We start from the raw sequence: 23,259 nt of genomic DNA, 5'->3' as shown, positions 1-23,259 counted from the left end.
TTTGTGCATGTCGAGAATAGACTTGTACTTAATCAGTTTTCCTGCAGGGATTTCTCTGCTCCTGAAAGTCTTGTTTTGAAGGAGGTCGTCCCTAAATATTAGAGGCACTGGATTAATTCTGTTGGTGAAGATGATAGAAAAATGAGGCAGGGCTAAGTTCTGAAACCGAGAATTAACTCAGAATTTGTGCATCTGGGAGACTGGTAGGAGTAGGTCACTTGACTATGGAGGACCTTTTTGGATGTTTTGCTGGTGGTCTGGAATCTTTCTGTACCTGATGTTAAAATCTGTGAAATTTAAAAGCCTTTTAATGATTTTTGGTAATGCTGTGTAAGCAGTGATGATGCCATTCATCCCTTTCATTCATAACCATGTGGAAAGCATCTCGGCAGAGTGCATCAGGCGTCTTACACCTGCGGTGTTACTCTGACTATTGATGTATCTGGCATCTCTCTTTTAAGCTTGGGCCCAGACCTAGGCATGGTTCTTGTCTCTTGGCTACAGTTTTTCTTCTTGCCTCCAGGTGGTATGTTTTGGGGGACATTTTGGTAATTTCTATTGCTGTTCCCTTTTCTGTGCCCACTCCAAAGGAGTAGGGCATGGAGTAGCAAAGACAAGGATGGAGTAGGCCAGAGGGAAGTTGAAAGGCAATTAGAGAAATGGGCATAATGCAGGAAGGATTTGGGTAGTGAAGGGGATCAGGCAGTTAGAAGGGGGACTGTTAGAGCCTTGAGAAGTGAAGAAGGGACGTAGAGGAGGTCTGGAAGACTTGAAGGAGAGGAATGGTATGGAACTGATGATTTCAGTAATAATTATCTTTGTAGCTTCAAAATGGCTGCTGCATCAACCTGTGAATCTGTAACTATCAGCTTATGAATCTGACCCATGTTTGTACCTGCCTTTCCAGGGAAAACAACAGGAACAAGAGCCAGGCTATTTTAAGATTAATTAGTATATTATTTAAATTGCCTAATGACTTTCAAAGTGCTGTTAGTAGCCACATTTAAATGCCTGAAAACATAAACTTGGTGATGTGCTATCTCTGCTGTCCACTGTTATCTGTTAGTTCTTTCAGGGATAATAACATGTACTTGCTAAGACAAAAAAATTCTTGTGTTTGATGTCATATTCATAGAAGAACGGCTCTCCCAAGAGAGTCCATATCTGTTTCTATAAAATGCAAAAATATATTGAGAAAATTTTCTTGTTTATATTATCAACTGGATAGGAATTTTTGTTGTCTATAATGGTATTCATAAAAGTAACTTAAATATTCATTGTTGTAACTTGTTTTCATTTCTCTGGAGGTCTGTGCTGATACCTCTAGGAGCCACAGCCTTTTCCTGTGACTTCATGAACTCTGAATATAAGAAAGAATTGTAGCGGGAAATCTTAGAACTGCATTTTCTTTTAGATAAAACAAATGCCTAGAGTAAATTCTTCTAAAGCTTTTGGGAAACTAAGCTAGATTCTTCATAAAACTTTCCTCATATTAATTATTTTTGAGATTTGGTTACTGAATTGATCTTAGCGGTACAATTTCTCATTGTTGCAAGTTAGTGCTAGTGGAGACTAATCACGCCTCATCTAATGGTGAACTTTTTTCTAAGGACTGCCAGTAATTTTGGGATGGCTGATACCACGCTGAATTCTAGATGTTCTTTCCTTCTACCATCGACAGTCTCTGCACATGGCATTATTCAGAGGGAGGCACTGCACAGATACTTGTGCTCTGTATTTTGAGAGTTTGGGTTTTTTTTTCCCACAGTAACTTCTGTTCCCTTTTAGAAAAGGGAAATGAATCTCTCCTAAAATGTTGACTGCTTGGCAGCTGAGGAGAAAAAAGTGTTCACTGATGGCCTCAAAGGAAAGGTATTTAAGGAAGTGATGATTTTACTTGCTGGCAGCTTCCCTTCCACTACTTTTATAGAAAACAGCAAAAATTTTGATTCTCACCTTTACCAAAAGGACAAGAAGCTGGGGGACTTGGGTACCTTCTGCAAATCTTTTTCTTGTCAGGGACACTTAAATTTATCATTTCTGTCAAAAGACTTGAATCTTTTTGGCTCCACAAGCTTGGAGGAATTTCAGAGTTTCTTTGTCAGAGATTCAAGTCTCCACATACAAGTGCACACTGGAAGTATGGGTCACGTAGTACGTATGTTTCCTTGAGAACTGAAATGCTGGCCAGAAATATGCCTACTTATTAATTCCTTTACTATGTTTGGCATGGACCACAATTAACACCTGAGGAAGCAGTTACTTCCTAGACTTAAGAACTGCAGCATCATTCCCATGCTTAGTTTTGACTGTGAGGAGTTATTGCCCATCTTAGATAGGGGTTTGGGATAAATGTCAGCTGTCTACATAACAGCTTATACTGAATTTCCAAATACTAAAGGTCTTCTATCATAAAAGTACATTGACTTGTCTTATGGAGACATTTCTCAGATAGCTTTGGAGACGGAATTTCACGCCTCGTATATATGACTGTTGCTTAGGCCATCATTACAGATTAGCTGCTTAAATTGTGTGTTCCTTACATACTTTTGGAAATCATGGTATTGTGGATAAGTTTGTTTTTTCTTGCAGATTTACATTACTTTTTTATTTTGACTATGAAATGCCTTTCTGGCATTTGTAGCATGCCAACTTTGCTGAAAACATGCTCACTAAGCCTTGTGTTAGGTCTCTGCTATCAGGTTTTCATAGACTACCGCATGCTTCATATGCTTGTTACGAATTTGAAACAGACATTTAGCATAATCATTCATTAGTACTTAAAGTACTTTTTCGGTAGAATTCCAGAGCACAGAGGGAATCGGTTAAACCCTGTCATTCAGACCTGCTGCCTTGCCTAGTCCCTGGCTCAGCAGAGGCGGGGCTCAGGAGCTTAGTACTTGCATGGAGGAGCAAAGAGAACTGATTGCAATGAAGATGGAGCAGCCTTGCAAACTTCTGGTTTCTGGCAGCCTGGGGATTATAACTGGTTTTGTTCAGTTACAATAGTATCTGTTAACTGAAATATAGTGGAAGAGACTATCCAAATGGGTTTTTTGCGAAGTGTTTTGTAAAGCTGCTGAATGTTGGAATGTGAATTAGTTTGCAGAGGAGGCTCTTAAATCAATCTGCTGCTTCTGTCATTTGACTTCAAAGAGAAAAATAATGCTCTATCCTTATTTTTAAAACAGTGGGAAAAGAATGTTAAAGGCTAGGATGTCACAGTCTCTCCCGTATACAGTTGAACAGTAAAATAACATGTTCATTTTTAACAGTCAGCTTTTTTGCACCAGTAGCGTGAACTTCACTGTGGCATATAAAGCTAAATTAATCACTTGATTAAGACTACTTTTGAGAACAGCTTTTATGGTTAGATTGTTATGAATAAGTAGGTGTCAGTTATAGGCAATGTAGTAGAAAAGTTGATCTGAGTTTCATTTAAAGTTTAGTGACTAGATGTATAACCACCTCTGTCAGCATGGTTTTCTTGGAATTAGGCTTTGTTTAAAAAAAAAAATAATAATCAGTCTGATCTTCCATACCACAAGTTTGAGAAAGTTCACTGTGATGACGTGGACGTGTGGACTTCTGTATTGGGCTGTGGCTACAGTCAGGTTGGTGTTTATGGTTCTGGCAGGGGAAAGACCAAAAACTGAACTCACCCCCAGCCTCTCTGCTGAGGCATGGCAACTGTGTGCTTGCAGCGTGCAACACAGCAAAGATGCTTTGGGTGAGGATTTGATCTATCTTACAATTTTAGTGGCAGAGAAAATATTTTAGCAGGATACTTCCAGACCTCTCATTGTCTTACAGGGAAGAATAAAAGAGGTAATTTCATTATTGTTAAGGTATCATCAGGGGCAATGGGCTCTTCACATGTTGGTTTGTGGCAAGAGGTATGTGCTAGCTTCTGACAGGAAATCGATTTGGCTGGACGAAAGTTCTCAGGAGCAGCAAAATAGTAAGTAAATGAAATTGAAGACCCTGTGATATGCAGGTGATTAAACTGTACACAGGGTTTTTTTATTGCTTAAAAGTGGTAAATACATGACAGAAAACATAAACAGCAGTGTGGTAAATAGTAGTATGACATGCTTATAAATAGCCTTTTATAATTTTGTAGTACTTTCTCCTTTTAATAGCCTGTTGCTCTTTAACTTCAGCACATACTACTTCTGCATGCGTGTGTTCATTTTCCCTTCTCTGCAGTGTTTTATTCCAGCTGGAGCTGTGGTGTTTAATTGCTTCATTTTAGTTGATTAACTGGCTTGTAACATTGTTATCTGCCTGCTTTTTCAGTGGACATGAAACTTCACACTGAACTGAGCCAATATGATAAGTGTTAAAGCCTCTGTTGTCTTGCTGAACATGAATCACAGAATGCTTTAGAGGAGATTGTGGAAGTTGTTTTCCTACTAAAAATAAATTCAGTAAATTATAGAATAATTGAATTAATCCCAAACCAACAGTATTAGAATTTTCTTGCTGATTCTGAATGGTAGCTGATTTTAGAAGTTTTCAGCTCCAAGCAAAATGGCCAGATAATTTTTCTCAGTTGGATGTTTTATTAAATGCAGTGACACTAAATGTTTTTATGTAGAAAGTGTATACCCTGTACCTGGAAAATAATTCACTATTATGTTAGTAAAAGGAATCTAACTTCTAATTAAAGGTCTGAGATTTAATTGGGTGGGCTGAGATGTATATAAATACAGAGTTTGTCACTGAATTTTAGTTTTGCTTGGGTAACATGGTGTGACTTCATTTTGGTGCTGTAGTGCATTAAACTCCACCTTTTGAAGTTCGGTGCTTGCCCCAGTTGTAAACCTGCAACTTTGTGGCTTTACTTTTTGGATGTGGGAATGCAGGGATTTTTGTTTTGTTTTGTTGCAGTATGTTCATTGTTAGCCTTGACAGGGCGATGTTGCTTTTCACACAATAACACCTGCTATTTTTGTTAAGTCAATTTTATGGAACCTTCCAAGTGTTACTGTGTAATGCTATAAGGAAGAAAACAGTCATATTCAGAAACAAAAAATAAATCTTTAAAGTTTTTTCAAAAGTCTACTTTGATGAACCCTGGTAAGAATTATAAACTTTTTATGTAAGTTTGGATCTTGTCTTTCCTCTTGCGTTACATTTTCTTCCAACACATTTTTTTACAGAAACTCTATATGCTTCTGTAAGTTTGTCAATTTAGTTTCAAAAGAAGGAAATGCATCCCAAAAGGAAAAGCATTTTTAGATAACTCTTGTTAGAAATATACTGAAGGTAATTTTTCCTCTTACATGTACAAAAATGATTGTAGTTTAAAAATTTACAAAACTCAGTGTAGTAAGGTAAGTGCACCGAGCTTGTATTCTGGCCTTAATGTTTAATCATGTCATAACCCCTGACAGGGTGCAACTATTGAGGTCAGTGTGCCACAGTTTTGGAAAACTTTTGTCTCGTCGTTTTCTGGTCAAGATCTTTGAAAATTATCCATTTACAAAGTAGGTTTGTACTATTTACAAATCTGGGGAGCTTAGACCTCTTTAAGATACTTTGCTAAAGAAACTAAATGCCCAAAACTGTGATCTATTTTTAAAAATTTCACTGTAGGTGAATGATTATCAGATTTAACTGCTTAATCACTTGAACGTGAGTGATATTTTCATTGCCAGAGTCACTTAAGTAACTTTTGAACTTCTAGTCCTCTTGAGCTGGCTTGAAAATGGGAATGTTTCCTATAAAGAAAATCTTTGAGAGGAGGCCGAAGAATACTTATCTCAGCTGCACTGAAGTTATAAGAATGTGAGAGGCCTTAATAGAAAAAAGGAGAATTTAAAATTTGGGATGATATGAATAGGATGATTCTTCTGCTACTGGGCAGGTCCATCAGCAAAGCTGCTCTTGCCGTGTACAGAGAGCTTTTGTTCTAGTGCCCAGACGTGCTTTGGGGTCTCTCTCTAGCACACACCCCAGGAGTAACTGAAGAAGCGACCTGCCCTGCTCTCATACCACAGGGCCAGAAAGCTGGGGAGAGGCTGAGTATCTGGGTGCTCAGGAGAGGAGTGGGAGGCAGGGCGGCTGAGAGCCAGGGGCATGGATGGAGTGAGGTCACTCCTCTGGGCAGTGCTGCTAGAGACTTCCCTTGGTTTGTTTTTTGTTGAAGGAGGAAGCGGAGTTGACAAGCGTTTTCCAGGCAGGTAGCCAGACAGGCATTATTTTAATGTTTCCAGTGGGAAATCGGTGTGTTTTGGCAAAACTGAAATTTTCCATGTGAAAATTTCTATTTTTTAGTAATGGCATTCCCGATTAAAAACTAATTTTGATGGAAAGTGTCCAATTGGTTATATTCAGGCTTAGAATTAGCATCTGCTGTGTTTAAGTCTATTGAAGATAATTTGGCTTAGGTTTAGCAGCTCTGAACAGAATATACACAGACAACTTTCCCTCCGTCTAATACTTCAGTTCTCGTGCCAGCCAAAATTCAGCTTGAAGATGGCTATGAGTAGAACAAAAGCTTTTTCCGAATTTTGCCAGTTTGTTTTCAATTCAGACTGCTGTCAGCTTCAAAGGCTTCACAACACAGATGCCATAGCTGGAACTAAAGTTGCCCGTTCAACTGGCTGCCCTGGACTTGATGATCCTGCTGCGTGCAGCAGTATTGATCTGTGTGTGCTCAAGTGGTTAATAGCTAGCCCATGGATTTTCTGCATCGGTATGTTTTCTGTTGATGTTCTTTTCAGATAATTGTGGTTGAGGCTCGTAGGGTGTATAGGATGTGGGACCTGTGTTCATTTACAGACACACCAAGTTAAAACATGTAACTTTCCAGCATTTGCTGTTTTACCTGTTTTATCTGCTTAGTTATATACAACTGTTGAACACCAGCAGTTGTTACTTACATGTAATTTCTTTCTCTTTTTGGCTTCTTAAATTGTGTTAAAAACCCCTCCTATTTGTAGATGGAAAAGCTGAAATCAAAACCTAATTCTCACTTGCTACATTTCCTTGATTCAGCACGTGTAGTCAGGCTGTTCATAATTAGTGTCCGGCAAGGACTGTACTAGGTTATTATAGCTATAAGCAGTTGAACATTGTCATTAAATGCTTGAGGATTGCCAGGCTCCTTTTGGATACTAAAGAGCTTTTGGTTTCTACTAGGCCTGTAGAGGATTGTAAACTTTTTTTTTTTAATAGGTGAAGAACTATCTTTTGGAGTTGTATAGCAAAGGGGAGTCAAATTTAGTTATCCCTTGATAATTTTGAGGAAAGTTGTAGGAAGTAGTTTAGGGTGTGTCTGAGTTTGGTTGGTCTTGGGTTTGGGTTTTTTTGTTTTTCTTTTTCCCCTTTCTTAAGCAAGATACAAAATGCTAACTTGTTATCACCTGGTGCTTCTGGTTTTGGTTTGTCTGAACTTGCACTAATTTCAACCCTTTTTTCTTTTAGTGAGTAAATATTTAGGCTTCCTAATGTTAGGGTTGTATGGGAACCAGAATTCCCTTTAACTAGAAAATCTATTTAACCTAGTTTAGGAACACATTTTAAAAATTACTGCAAATTTATTTTGAGAGTTTCTATCAGGAAGATATTTTCGTAATGTTTCATTATAGTCTCCATTTATTACATCTTATTATAGCATTGAGTCATAAAACCAAGAATACTAGATCCAGCTCCAGGAATGGGAAGAGACAGATATAGTAATCATCTATGTGAGGATCAGGGATTGCCATTTTTAAGGCTATTTTCCAACAAGGGCAGGTTATGGATATAATCAAGTTTAAAATACTGGATGTGGAACTCATTCGGAAAACTTCTCTAAGTATTCCTAGTAATCTTACACATCATAATCGCCTCCAAATATCATGAGCTGATAGCTGCATACTAGGAAACAAGGTGGTTTTATGTCTTATTGATGTATTTGCATATTTAATTTATAATATTTTTTTAAATATAGAAGTGTAGTTAAATTCACTGTTTTGTGATATTTAAACAGTATAATTCTTCCTAGTTCTTTTTCACGGCATCTGTATCCTGACTGCTTCAGCTATCTGCCCTTCCACGGGGTTTGGTCTGCAATTTAAAAAAATTTTATTTAAAAAAATAGTTACACATTTTTTTTCCTGCTAGCTTTGCCATTTTCCATCCTAAATTGCTTATTCCAGGAGCGTGGGCTGCTGCTAACTTGGTGCATGTGTTTCTTTGCTGTCCATCGCTCTGGCTGAAGTGGTTGTACAGCGGAGCAGTGACCACAGCTGTCCACCCAGGGGCTCTCCCCTCCGGGTCTCTTCAGTGGCTCACAAGCTGGTCACTGCTATAGCTGGTGGTTGCCATCAACTCCGTTTTCATATTACAGGCCTTAAACTATACCAGTATGTTTACTTAAAGACATTTCTAGCTTGAGCTGCCTGCTCTCTGTTTCTTCACACCAAGGTATGCTGTTCCTAAACCATTCTGTAAAGTGGTCACACTATGATCTAGCTGACTCCTGAATATTAATTATAGTTTATTGTATAATAGAGGGATAGGTATGTTTTTGTGGTTCGTTAAGGTGCATATGGGTATATTGCTGTCATACAGAAACTTTGTAGACTTATGCTCAAAATAATCTCCGAAACCTCATGTAAACATCATGCATATTCTTTAAGCATGTGCATGGCTTGTCATTTTATAAAACTTCCTGTAACTGTGTCACCTGCAAATCAGAGGTCTCCGGGTCAGAAACAATATAGCTGGATGGATTCATATGATGTTTCAAGTCTGACTGTGGCTTCAGTGTGACACCTGTAGGACAGATGGGTTTGTATTTGTTGCGAAAAACCATAGGTACTTGATACGAAGCCTTTTCCTATAGTCACGTGGACTCTGAGTGTTTCCCTTGCATCATTTGGAAGTGATGCAGAAGACCTGTCTCTTCTGAAGTACTGTTGTCATTATGTCAGTGAATAATCAGCCTTGAGCTGGCAGGAGCTAGCTGGAAGGAGGCTTTTCTCTTGTCTTTGCATTTGTTCACACTCTGACCTGTAAGAAGGCTGTTGCAGTGAAAAGGGAAATGGGTTGAACCTGCTAAAGTAGGATAGGGTAACAAAAAAAAAAGTCTATTTTAATTCTAGATCTTTCTTAGCTGCAGACTTCTAGTATATTGGGTATATTTCTTCAGCCTCTCTGAAGCTTAGTTTCCCCATCTAGAAAACTGGTCAAAACCTGAAAAAAGAGGTCAGATTTACTATGAAAGAACATGCTATGGAAATCCAGTGCATTTATCAGGCTGCCTGTTGTAATATGGTGTGGACAGGTGTTAACTAAGAATAGATTTGAAACTTAAAAATGGGCTTAAAATGAACCATATTGAGCTGTTTGGAGTCTATATTTATAAGTGTATTTGTATTTTTTGCCTTTTTAATATCTTCTTGGGGCGTAATCTAGAGTCTTGGATAGCGAAGATGGAACAGTTACTTTCTTCATGCAAAAAATGAGTGAGCATAGAAAAGGAGGACATTAAGGTTTTAGGTTTAAAATAATTGGCAGTGTTGATGGCATAGTTTCCAAGAACTACTTTTTAAATTAGTATCACTTTAAACTGTGCCAGTAAGTGTTATGGTCTCAGACTAATGAATTTTGTCTTGCTGTCCTTGTGTTTCCTGAAATGTTACGTATAGCAGTGAAGAAAAGGAGATACTAGACTTCCTTCACTGTCCTACTTCAGACCCAAAGCAGAGGAAGGGAGCAGCTGAATTTGAGAGGCTTTTTTTGGAGCATTGTGTATACAGCTCAAGCATAATGAGTATTGACATTTCATTAGATAGCAGTGTCATTTATAATTGGCTTTGCTGTACACTATGATCTTGTTCTTGTGGGAAGGGAGGAACAAGGGAGGGAATTATCAAATTGTCAAAATAGTTCATTTTTCAGATGAAATAGTAGATCACTACAGTACAGTCAAGCCAGTTTGCTGCGTTTGGGTATACATCCTCCAGCTTTCTCTAATGGATTGGCCACCTCGCTGTGTAGAGTGACCACTTTTTTTTTTTTATGTTGGAAAAACTGAAATTCTGGAAGTGACAGAGCAAGGTGTTTCACCTTTAACCTTTTGTCTCTGTGAGTAATTATGTAATTATAACAGTGAAAATCTTGCTTGATATTGCACAGCAGTTGTTCAAATTTGAACCCCTATCCAAAGAAGTAGATACAAAGCATTATCCAAGGAGTCCTCAAGTAATTTTTAAACTGAGAGTAATTATTAATTTAGGTGTTGAGCCTGTACTGAAATCCTCCAACCCATGAAAATCTCATGTTCATAAAACAAGATGAATTAACAGTTTTAGAAGCTTATCTGAAGTGGGTAGAACATTAATTCTCTCTTACTGGCTCCTGAATAGAAGCTGGTGATGGAGGAGAGGGGCTAAATTAAACTTTTTTTCTCTCAGCTGTTGAACTTCAGCCCCAAAATTTTCAGAAACTGTCAGATGTACTTTAAGAATTAATGTTTTTTATGTTAGATTTGGCTCTTTATGTGGTTGAGGGTTGAGGATGGAAGAGTAGCACATTTGCTGAAATGCAGGTGAGATCATGGACATTTTGGAGGCATGAAAGTGTCGTTCTTTATGGCTCTACTTGAAGAAGGAATTTCTTTTGCTGTTCTATACTTGTTGCATCTGTGAGGGGTTTAATCAAGCATCTTGGGGTGCCTGTAGATAACAAAAGTCTTGAGGGAATGTATAAAAGCAGCTGGAGATCAGATAAGTTTGTACCAGTTTTGCATATGAAGCCTGGAGGCTGCTCAGGGCCAGGCTGTAAAGAAGGGTGTGGGAAGCCTTGACCAAGGAGTGGGTGAGCTTGGAGCCCTAGAGCTGCCAGCCCAATGCAGATACCTGGGCTAATGAGAGGACTGTTTGGTTACCCACCAGTGAAGAGAAGTTGTTGAGGTTTTGGAAACTACCTGCCTAACTTCCAATGCCAATGTCTCCTTGTATCCAGTGTTCTCTTTTCACAACTCTTCAGTAGTACTGAAGGAATCGTGCTTGTAGTTATATTGTGCAGTTGCTGTAACTCCCAGTTCATCAGCAGGAAAAATGCGATATCCCTCTTTTCCAGTGGAAGCTTTAGGAAGAGTTTAATAAATGGCCATAAGATAGCTTTCAGAAGTATATTTTTTACCTTAAGCAGAATGAATGTGATTAATTGCTGTATTACAGATTATTAATAAACTTAGAAAAGAAACACAAGATGTTGATATAGCCCAGAATCATTAATGATGCTGTTGCCTGGCTAGAAGTCTGCTTGAACCTCTGCGCCTGGTGACAACAAAGTGAAATGACCCCAAATTTACACATCAACTTTCAAGAATTATGGATACTTTCCATTGTTTGGTCAGCGAAAAGCAGGAAGAAATGAATGAAATATGAATTGTTGGAACCAGTTCAGGCTTGTAGTGCATGGGTCAATTCACTTAAATGAAAATGCATTTCTGGTCTGATTTTATTTGTATGGAATGTCCTGAAGCTGTGTGCTACGTCAAAATTGCTGAAAGCTTTCAAAACAAATTTTTGAAAGGTAAAAAGTTTGAACTTCTATTTGTTGGACTGATGTCCAACAAAATAGTGCACAGTGCTTAGCACTTTCAAACTGACACTAACATGTTTTTAGTAAATGTATATGAAGATGGGTTCAGTGTTTGAAATGCAGTAGGTTCTATTACTCTGTTTAAACTTACAATTTTTTTTGTACTTCTAATAGCTTTTTTCCTCCTATGTGAAATGACAGGATAATTTTAGGAACCATGGGGTCTGTAATCTTTCAAGCTACATCATATTTCAAGAATGCGGATTTTCTCTGTGTCTGGCCTACTTTTCCACCTCTTGTAGCAAATTTGTGTACTATGTTGGACCCAAATCAGCAGGTGGGCTACAGTGGAAATACATGCCTCTTGGGTTGCTAAAGTACCAGCTTCTAAACAAAAGGAAATCTGGCAGTGCATTAGCTTCTTAGCTGCTTTAGATTAGCTATGAAAAATGAAATTTCTCATGTCCTTTCAAGCACAGTACAGTATGCACATGTGCAAAAGTGGTAGTGTTTGCATACAGTACATGATGCAAACTCTTCTAAAGAACTCTTCAAGTCAGCGAATCAGTTGCGCTCTTGGATAAATTAAATTTCAGTTAATTACCTTCTTAACCAACTGCTTATTTGCTGAGCTGCTTAAAATTGGTTAGGTGATTGTAAGCCCAAGCAAATTGTCATTTTACTGTATACTTTTATGTAAAAGTATAGAGGATGCCGAGAAGTCACTTGTGAAGCTTCTGTATGCTCTTTAACGCCCTAACCAAGCCAGTATCGCAGGAATGTTCTGCCCTTTGATAGGGAACACTCCCTAGAATTGCTTCATCGCTTGATACCTGAGCTCAGGCAGGAAGCATACAACTTACTCCCTCCACAGACCTGAGAGGTAAGTGGAGTTTCAGTGCACAAGTTCTGTCCTCCTCCAGTTGCTGTAGCAGCGCATGCTTTGGATTATTAATTCAAGTGTCTAAATATTACATGCTTAGCAGAAGACACTGAAATATTATAAGCAGAAACCTTCATATGCAAAGATTAATCTGATTTAAAATAAATTTAAATAATCCACTTGCATATATAGAAAGTTCTTAGCATAAGTGCCCGTGGTGCTGTCCATGACACAGATATATATGCACACACAGTAATACCATGCTTAAGTTAACCTGCGGCTTCAACCAGTTGTTCTCAAACTTTTTTTGGTTGAATCTCACCTTTTCTCTTTACTCCTATTTCTTTGGGACTGCAGATTTTACTTTGGAGCTTGTAGTTAGTCCTTTATTTGTTCCATACTAACTTTAGCTAAACATATTCTTGTTTCAGAAGTTTGCGACCACCATAGCTGAATTTTTATCAGTTTTGTCATTTTTATACATTAGTATTTGCTGGGAAATGATTTATAACCTCAAGCAATGGCTAGCCATCTCAGTATTTTGCTATTATGTTTTCAAAACGTACAGCAAGCGTGGCAATACCTGGTCAGGAGAAATAATATTGTCTGTGTTCTTGGTGCATGTACTTCTGGAAGAAAGGAGTAGAGAAGATGATATGGAACCAGTTCAGAGCCAACTATATTCTAAAACAAGTGTGTCACAGTAAAACCAGTAATTGCAGGGTCTGTGCTAAACAACTGTGTTCTTTTTGTATGTACGTATGCTGATAGAGGTGTAAATATGGGTTGTATATGCATGATTGGCCACAAAGCAGTTACATGTAATAGCCCTGGCAGATCTTAGGAGTAGTATTTTTGAGAGAGCGTGTGATGTTGAAGGTGTTTTAACATAATCTCTGCATGCTTCTATAGTTTCTTTGCTGACATACGGGGAAAGAAAAACTTTGAATGTGGTATGCAGAACGTAGCCTGTCTTTTGTCACCTTCCTCTCTTCTACTTTCATGGCTGTTATGTTTCCACCTTGTAGAAGTATTTAAGGATTTCAGTTATTACACTTAGTTGTAAAACTGTATTCTGTAGTTGCAAAAGCCTCTTAGTTTCATGGAAGAAACTTGTTTAATACAAGATGGCTGTTCAGGCTACTACGTTTTTTATGTGGGACGTGGAATACAAGGCTTCATTGCCTAACATGAAAGTTGGAAATTTTTCGTTTCCCATGTCCATGAAGAAAACATTAATGAATGACTGATGTCCAGCATAGTGTGAATATGAGCTCTACACCAGGAAGATGTTAAACTTCAGCATGTGGAACAGTGTGTGAGAAATATCTTTGTGTGTGTGTCCTATTCCTTCCTTCCTTCCTTAAAGAGAGTGAGAAGACATTGCTGTTCACGCCTGCAAGCTAGATGAACTGTTGTTCTGACCTAATTCTGTCCTGTTTCCTTAGCGAATTCATTATACAGTGCCTTCTTTTTTCTGAATTTGATCGTTTCATTTATGTACATAAAGACCGGAATCACTGCCAGTGTTTTTGGTTGGTTAGAGAGATGATCAACTGTGTTACAGCAAGAACCTTGCTGGGTCTGCAGGTTGGGTCTATCAAAGCACACGGTGAATGGTTACTTACTATTGAAGGATTTTGAAGACCACTGAGTGCAGATTTTCCCCTTGCTCATGCCTAGGAATTTGTTGCTGTGTTTGAAACACAGAACTTTTCCATCTAGTTTAAGGCAGTGATGAGGAAAGAAGAAATATTGTCAGTCTTGATCAGCAAATTTTTATGGAGGAGAGGACAGGAGGGAAAGGAGAGATCTGCCTTTTTGTTCCCTCAAATCATGATGTTTTCTGTCCTTTAACGAGTCTTTTCTGCTACAGAATTGTGAATTGTTGAGTTAGACCCTCTGAGGTCACTACCGAATAGTTTCGTGAGGACCGCAATACTTATTTGGAGGCTGAACAGCCCTACTTTGTGCACTGGTGTTTGTATTCGTGGGAAAGGACTCTGAGATAGCCTTTGCTGTGTCTTTGATTTGTCACTTACGCAAATCCTTGTAAAATATGCCTGTCAAAGGGGTGTGTTTGGGCTATGGATGAACTGTTTTTGATCAAATTACATGCTTTTCTGAAACCTTTGATTCAGCTCACAGGCAAATACCACTCTAAAGTCTTGGCTATTAGCTACTGGTTGTGCAGCTGTACTGATAAAGGTGCTGATCTTTATGCTGTTATGGCTAGTAAGGTGATTGACTTTTTGAGTGTGTATGTGACGCAAAATATTGTTTGCGAAATGTTTTGTTGGTTCAGATCACTGGTATGGAGGGTCAGTTTTCTGCTCTTCTCTGCTAAAGGTTTTCTTCTGCCTTTTGTTTTTGAGACTTGTAGAAGGCCTAGTGGAAGCAGCCTCTTCATGAGGAGTTGTCAGAGGTGTACTTTCTTCTTTGGCATTACTTTAGTGTTTTAATGTTTGTGGCACAATTTTTCATTATTTTATCATTAAGAGGAATTAATGGGTTTAGCTTACAACTGGTGGGTTTATCTGGTATCTTTATCCTTTCTCCGTTTGTCATGCTGGTTTAGCAAAATAAAAACAAACTTTCTGTAATTCTGCATGAATAGAGCATTGCAATTCTGAAGCCAGAGTGACTGAGTAGCCAAAAAAAGTGCCATCTGGTAAGGAAACAAGTACTTCTTAGTCTGAAAGTGCTGGTTAAGTCAAAACTGAAACATCTTGCAAGGATGGATTATCATCAGAAAGACTGTTTTTTTTGTGAATGTCTGAGATGTGTGGTTGTGCTGAAAGAGCAGAGATGTACTCTAGAAAAGCAAAATATCTCAGGGATTTTTAGGGCAGTTGCTCAGGAGGTTAGCTGCAAGTGGTGGGAGGAAGGTTGAACTGCAAATTCCTGGCCCTTCTTGATACCGGGAGCTTGGAAAGTCTTCCACTTTCCCACGAAATTATTTTATTTTTTTTTTAAATCATGATGCACGCCCACCCCTCTCAAAACAGGAAGCAAACATGTAAACATGTCTTCATGATTCTTCACAGAATAAGGAAAATCAATCATGTTATATTCAGTTTTTAGAATACCTTTCTTTTACTACTTTTTAAGATATCTTAATTTTCTATCTCAATATATTCTCAAGTTATGAAACTTTCGGTTTGCTTACGCCCTTGTCAAAGGATGTAGAAATAGTTTGAGTGTGTAATTAAGTGAATCACAAGCCCTGATCTCGCAAAGTACTTAAAGTAACTAGTATCATTGGATAGGGCTATAATAGCATCAGGTGTGCACGTAAGTACTTTGCTGGACTGGACTTGTGGGATAATCATTACAGTCTTAGTTTTGAAAAGTGAAAGTCACATTGCAATTCTTGCATTTTATTTATCAGCACTTAGCACAGGGTGTAGACTCATGTTGGTCACGGTTTCTCATTTGGAGAATAACAATTGTTTGTGCTTCCAAACTCAATATGTAAATCCCGTCAAATTGACAGAAGATTCAGTAGTTTCAGTCCTTTATCTATTCATCTTGTAATTTAAATAAAACAATGCTAATAGTTTTGTTACCACTGTTTATACTCATGTCTAACTATTATACAGTGAATGCATAAGCTTTGCAGAGTAATGCATCAAAATCTTTGTGTATCTTTTCTGTATACTTTTTTTCTCTATAAAGCTTTTTGGTGTAAGCTTTTTTGCTGTTTTGCACTGAAATTAATTACTTAATTCCCTCTACTCTTGGAAGCCTAGTAGCCAGCAATTACAATGCTTTTTGAAGTGCAAATGCTGTTCTGAATCTTTAAAAAAAAAAACCAACACAAAAAACCACCCACAAAACCCCACAAAAATCAAACAAACAACAATAAAAAACCCAAACTAAAACCAATACAAAACCTACAAAACAACCTTAGAATGGGGAGGGAGTGGACAATGGGTAGAAAGTAGAGGACTGTGTAATTTGGAATAAGGTTGTAATTTGACAGACTTCATTTTCAATGATCTTAAGGGTCTTTTCCAACCTTAATGGTTCTATGATTCTATGATTTCATTATTGGATACCATGAACTTAGTACTCATTTTTCTTGTCTGTGAAGTTTTTTAACAGTGGACTTGCTGTGTGTTGACCTTTCTTTGATGTATGACATTCTTGCATTTGCACGTTTTGATCTTTTTTAAATTTTTTTTGTTTTGCCTGAAGACCGTGTGTGGACAGTAATGACCGCACGTTTCCGATTGCCTGCTGGCAGAACCTACAATGTACGAGCATCTGAGCTGGCACGAGACAGGCAGCATACGGAGGTGGTCTGCAACGTTCTTCTCCTGGATAACACTGTACAAGCTTTCAGAGTTAATGTAAGTAACTCCCTTATTGCAAATCAATATCACTAAGCTTGCTGTCCTTCGCTGGACTTGTATGGCTAGAGTTTGACTTTCAAAACAGCATTAAGTACAGAATACAAGGATGCTGTGCTTTAGCCCCATACTAGCTACTCTGAAGAAAATTAACTCTATCCCAGCTGAAACCAGGACAAAGGGGAAGTTGTCTTCAGGCAGGCACGCTTGTACATGTACATGCGAAGTCATGGTGAGCTTAGTCATTCTGGCATCCTCTATAGTACTAACAGATCTTAATTTCAAAATTGAATATATAAAGCTTAGTTTATTTCTAGTAACTTTCTTCATGGGCTAAAATTGTACAGTGGAAGTGCAGACCAGTTTTGCCACTGAGTTGAATGAGAAGTGAGCTTTTGTTTTACTCTGTTCTGGTTTTGTTTTGAACGTGAGTAAGGTGTAATGGTAACTCTTCTCTTGACTGTGTAGCTAACTATGTTCAGTCACATGTATGTTTATATTTGGTTACAGCCATCATCTTAAAATGTCTCTTTGCTTTTTGATTTTCTCAGATTATATTCACCACTTTCTAATGCACTAATGGTGGTGGCAGGAAAGAAAATAGGAAGGTCGTTGCTGAATGCTGAGGACGGTTACTGGGAAAAGTGAATAACTTACATGTAAAAGCCTGGAATTTCAAATAGGTTACTCATCAGATTTTCTTATCTGTAATCCTTGATAAGGAGTTAAAATGAAAATGTTTGATTTTGTGCATATGTTCACACAAGCACAACCATTGATTTTGATTTCTTAAGGAAAAAGCCCCACAAACAACAGGCAAGGACCTCACAAGAAAACATTAAAGCATTTGAAGTGTTCTTTGTGTGAGAAGAACCAGAACTCAACAGGAAAGAAGCTGTGGAGTGTCCTGGAACAAGAGAACTCAGCTTTTACTTTGTAAGCTATAGAATTGATGACTTATGTGGAGAAAGGTTGAATAATGTAGTGGTAAAAGTTACAGGTGGCATGACTAGTGAAGTTTTTCAAGAGAAAATTAAACTTCAGTGATTGGAGTGAAGGAGTAGCTCAATATCAAATAAGACTGTAGGACCAGCTGGGAAGGGAGGGAGAAATTGGAAGCAGTTCTCAAATCTGTGTGAACAAGTTTAATTTGGACTGTTTGAAAAAGTTGTGATGCTCAGTAATTTTGTTGGATTCTGGTATCCAGTGTTTAGTGAGGATATTGATAAATTTTAATGTTTTAGGAAGATTTTTGAGAGTGATTACACTTCTCTGTTCTGTAATCAGGTAGTTAGAGCCTGTGCAGCCTGCAGCTGCCTATCACAGGTGTAGAAATCTGTTATCTAGCAAGAACTTGCAAGGATCCAGTGTCGAGTGGTTTAAGTTTTAGAGGTAGACTTGGTGGTTATTTGCTTTAGATTTTTCAATTAAGATGGAAGGTTTTGGGATGTTCTCTTAAGGCATTTTTGTAGTTCAGGCAGGAGCTGTTTAACTTTTTGGGACTTCTGAGTAGTTAAGGGTGCAAATTTTGGATGATGGAGCTGGAGGAGGCATGACCAAAGACTTCAGTTTATCAACATCAAGCCTCGTCTCTTTTCTGGGATAATTTCTGCAATGTACTTTTTCCCTTTTTCTCTACAATATTTCACTGCTCTTCTGTATCTCTTACCTTCTCATCCTTGCTAACAGGTCTATACTGCCTGACAAAAGCAGTATGTACAGAGTGTAGTTGGAGACAAAACAATCAAAGTGCATGGGAAGTTGTAAATGTTGTGTTCTCCACATTAAGGTGTGTGAATTTTGCATTAAAATATCTCTTGCAGTTTTTTGTTTGTTTATAAGAGTTGGCTAAAATAAGGAATAATTGTACAATAGGTATGGGAGGTTATGCTTCTTTGTGATCTAGGTGTTCAAAAGCTGTATGTTGTCAGAGAATGCTAGTGCCTGTCTAGAGTACAATCACTGGCTATAAATCCTCAAATATCTATTCTGTCTCTCCCAGGACAAATTTCTGTAGTATGTTCTCACCACCTCCCTAGTGTACTAAATGTTTTAGTTGCTCAGATCACGCTTTACTGCTTATGTAGATCAGCCTGCAAGTTTGTCTATTAAAACTGAGTTTAGGGAATAAGAAGTCCCTTAGTGCTCAACATTTTGATCTTGGGTCTTAGCCTCAATCTGTTTTTTCAAAAATAGGGAATAATAAAGTATTCAATCATAGCAAATATATGCTAACGTACATGGTATACAGGTTTTCAGGGTTTATAGCTGTATTTTACTTTATTGTGGTTGACAAAATACTTTGCAACAAATATTTATGGAATTGTTTTCAAAATAGGAAGGAGAAAGATAACACCAAATTAGCAAGGTTTTTTATCCTGATGATTGCTATAGGTATTCTGTATGCTAATGATTATAAAGCTTAATTGTCTGGAGTATGCAGCGCTGTACTAATAAAAATATGCTCAAATGCTCTTCCTTCTCCAACAGAAAAGTACTGATCACAGACAATGTCTCTTGATAATTTATGTGACATGTTCTAAGTTCACATTTCAACCAGCCTTTTCCATTGATTTGCTGCAAAGCAGGCATTCTTTGTGCTGAGCCTTACCTTGTATAGAGCGTAACAAATCAAATCAAATAACCCCTGTGGATTTTAGCCAGACAAAGGTTATTTTGGTTGTAGGCAGAGGAATCAGTTGGACCTAACCTGTGCACAAGTTTGAAGAGTAGAAATAATTTCTATAAAATGCTCTACTTACCAAATGAAGAAATCCTCCTACTTTGACCCTGAAAAGCATACTTCATAGAAAGTGTAGCTGGAAGAAGTAAGGCTGACTTGAGTTAATAATGTGATCAGGATGATTTGCATTACTGTAAACCTGCTTCTTCAAGATCAAATTGCTTTAATTTGTTTTAATTAATTGTTTAAATACCTTAAATTGTATCTTTTCCATGCAAGCTGGCTTAATTGTGTTCCCTGAAAGCCAGTAGACTAAACTTGCAGGAAAATTAAGTCATGGTAGATGGGATGAGTTGGGATGGGATGAGTTCCAAGAGCAAAGCTAGTGGGTAAGTGGTCATGGACAAGTGCTTAAATTTGGAGTCTTTATTATCTCAGAATTCTCCCCAAAGTTAATAAGTTTACACTCTAGTGGAAGTAAAATCTAAAGTAACCCAAACCAAAACACCCCACACCAACCCCCTTGAATTCTAGAAATGAAAATTTTCAATAATTTAATCAGCATTACTTAGTATCTTCCCTTTTCTTTTACCAAAAAAATAAATAGGCTGCTTGGAAACTTTTTTTAAAAACAAGTTAACGTTTTGCAAAGCTCACGTAAGCTGTGGAATAAAAGGAGACAGTAGGGCAGCGCTGGTTGTTTGGGGATGCGATTGCTCGAGTTGCAGTACGAGTGTTATGGTGAGCTGTGAGAGGAGAGGTGCCAGTGTTGTTGTTAGTGAGGGAGCAGTGGCAGCCTCCCACGGACCTGTGAGCAGCAGAGCTGCTGACCCCCTCCAGGACAGCTGTAATCCCATTCCTCTGTCATCAGAAGTCCACATTTGTTTGGACAGGCATGGCAGCAATATCTCCCGGTGTGTGCTGTAGATGGAGCCAGTTCTGTTGGCCAGCAGCAAAACCGCAATGTCAGTAGTATAAAGATTGTGGTGGTAACTGTTAGGCAGATGTTAAACCTATGTAATTGCTGATGTTTTCCTAAATTTTCAAACATGGGTGTTTGTAAACAGCTAATAATAATTTTGCAGTTGGAAATTAATGGGTATATATATAGTGGTATTTGATGTTAGTCACTAGATGACAGATACTTCAGAGTGCAGTTAATACATCGATGTCTAGTGTTGATGTCAAATTTGTTCTGAAAGGCCAAAATTTGTCAGACATTTTGCCTCCAGCAATGACTAATAAGTGTGCATAACATTCTAATATTCCAATTCAGAAAAAAATGTTAATATGTTTTATATCTAACTACTGCACTTTTATGTTAGATAGTTCCCGTTTTTCATATATTTTTCCATTATACCCTGTTCTAAGAGGCAATATTAATGTTTAACTTTATCAGTAGGAATAAACCAAGCTTCATTGTATGCTAATCCACAGTTATTGTTTTTTCCTTTTTATTTTAAAATAGCAGAAGCAGAAACTTGTTATACTTTTTATAATTTATAGCAGCTATTCAATGGTATGATAGTATTACAGATATTTTGGACCTTTCACCACAAGCAGGATTGTGACCTTCACCTGCTCTGGCAAGTTACAGCATCATTATATAAATATCATAGATGGGTTAAATTGAGGTCTGGTTTTACTAGATGCTTATCTTTATTTTGCACTGGGAGTAAAACATTGTGATCATAACAAATGCTTCATGTTGAAACTAGTTTTTGCTTACCAAATTTCCTGCTCTATTGCAGGAGAAATATGTTCCTTGAGGTCGTGAAATGATGTTCTGTACTAGTAAATTCAGGCTGATCAGCAAGTTCTAAGCTTTCTCATTAGGAAACATCTAGTCAGATATTTAAGAAAGAGTATAAATTCTCATGTTTGGATTGGAAAAAAGCTACAGAGTGGATATCTGCATGTTATTTGAAGAAGTAACATATCAGCCATGGTAAATGTAAACCTAGATTGGGTTCCAAACATCTCCCATTTTCTGATAGTTACTGTCACAAGTTCTTAGTTCAAGTTCTGATTTAAATCTACGTGGGGAAAAATGCCAAGAAGCAATTAGTGTTGCTATGTAATTTTAAAATTAGTTTTATTTGCTGAAAAAAAATTTACTAATTACTGGTTTATTTCAAAATATATCAGAAACTACTAATTTAGTAAAAATGAAAGTGGCTATTTTTGGATTGTACTTAAAAATTGCCTTATGCGTTTATACTGTTGTGTGTTTATTATGTTAACATCTGGGTTTTTTCTTTGCTTGCCCTTAGTTATCGGAAAGTTAATTTTTAGGAGTTAACTTTTTAAGTGGTGTTCCTACTGGTGCACATTTCATTAAACATAAATCTTCTCTGTATGATTTTTTTTTTAAATCAGATCTTTCAAAGTAAATATAGCAGTTCTTAGATCACTTTAATTTAGCCAAATTTATATGGGACCTGAAATATATGCCGTATGTAATTCCAACTTGAATACACAGAGCTAGGGTTATGATTGTCCTGCTGGGATTGTTTTAAGCTTAAATTTTTTGATAACTACTTTCTATTTTTTTTACTATTATGAACTAAATTATCAAGCTGCCTGGAGTTTTTAGCCCCCAATAAATGTTTTTGATGGTTTACTCAACTTCAGTGTAATTTCAGCTGAACAAAAAAATGAGTTTTGCTAGGATGCTCATATTGGTGTTAACAAATGTCTGAATGTGATTTGTAGATTTTCCTCATAAATGGGTATTAATGAAATTCTTGCAACCTTCTTTTGACCTTTTAGTTACATACTTATAGTTTAATGGCTGTAAAAGTAAGCTGTTATATAATCTCTGTGAAAAGTGAAGTCATTTGGGAGCAGAACAGCAGTTTTTTTGTTTTGAAACTTTTAAAATATCTTATTGCTTACAGTAAACAGGGCAAGGTCTATCAAATCCACTGTAGTATCAATAATACTTGGCACCTAAAAGATTGAGAGAAGCTTGCTTGGTGCCAGAGAAGTAGAAAATCTGGGTGGAAAATGTATCAATCATCTCCATAATTTTTTTTGTTTGACAGTTGTTCTTGCAGAATTTTTCCTCATCTTTTGTATTTCAAGCAGCTATTATACTTTAACTTCTTTGGGGAAACTCCCTTCAGATTTCACCAAATATACTTATTGAGTCTTGTCATAATGGCACACTCAGTGTTTCAGTTGCTGCGTTGGCAGTATCTTCAGGTTAGGCAAAAAATTGCTGGGTACCAACAAGTAGAGATTCTTTTTATGTAATTTTGTGGGTAAGATTTGTGCCTGTAGTAGACATCAAGTTTGTTCACTTGTCTCTGAAAAGCAGTTTTGCTGTTATTCAGTTCAGTTGAATTAGTTCATTTAAAGTGAAGTAGTACCTCTGAGAGAACATGTTCAAATGACACTTCTCAGTTAGATACTTGGCTGCTTCAGCTGTCTATGCCATTTACCTTTGGAAACATTTTCAATATGCTCCTTCATTTAGATTCAGGGATAGATTTTTCAAATGAAATAAGAATAACTTTTACAGACCTGTACTTTTTTAAATTCAGTGACCCAAACAAGGCTATGAAGTTCTTTGTCAAACCTTAGCCTTTTTATGTTTTCTCTTTTTCAGTATGCCTTTTAAATATCAAATTTGGATAATGAGTGGCTTTCAGGAATAATCATGTAGCTAACTGAGAAGTGAGACATTCTTACTGTCAGCAAATGACAAAGAGGAAAAATAATAATTCCTTACATATGTTTCAAAAAGAGAGACGAAGCTTCATGATACTTAAAAGTTAGGCTGCTAG

General features: G+C 37.3%; 1 protein-coding gene across 5 annotated transcripts in view; it reads left to right on the top strand.

Moving 5' to 3' along the window:
• The window catches only part of PTPN4 (protein tyrosine phosphatase non-receptor type 4), a 175,299-nt gene that overhangs the window by 24,610 nt on the left and 127,430 nt on the right, over positions 1-23,259 (top strand). For 4 of the 5 annotated variants that reach the window (XM_075093072.1, XM_075093071.1, XM_075093074.1 and 1 more), the window contains exon 2: positions 16,631-16,785. In XM_075093072.1, the coding sequence (XP_074949173.1) occupies positions 16,648-16,785 (138 nt within the window). In that variant the 5' untranslated portion in view covers positions 16,631-16,647. Of the gene's footprint in view, positions 1-16,630; positions 16,786-17,579; positions 17,722-23,259 lie in introns of those variants that run through there. The other variant, XM_075093073.1, reaches the window with a different exon arrangement.

The sequence above is a fragment of the Phalacrocorax aristotelis genome, chromosome 5 (genome assembly GCF_949628215.1).
Source record: "Phalacrocorax aristotelis chromosome 5, bGulAri2.1, whole genome shotgun sequence".
NCBI classification, from domain to species: domain Eukaryota; kingdom Metazoa; phylum Chordata; class Aves; order Suliformes; family Phalacrocoracidae; genus Phalacrocorax; species Phalacrocorax aristotelis.
The sequence above is the reverse complement of the archived record's forward strand: the minus strand, read 5'-3'. Positions and strand labels throughout refer to the sequence as shown.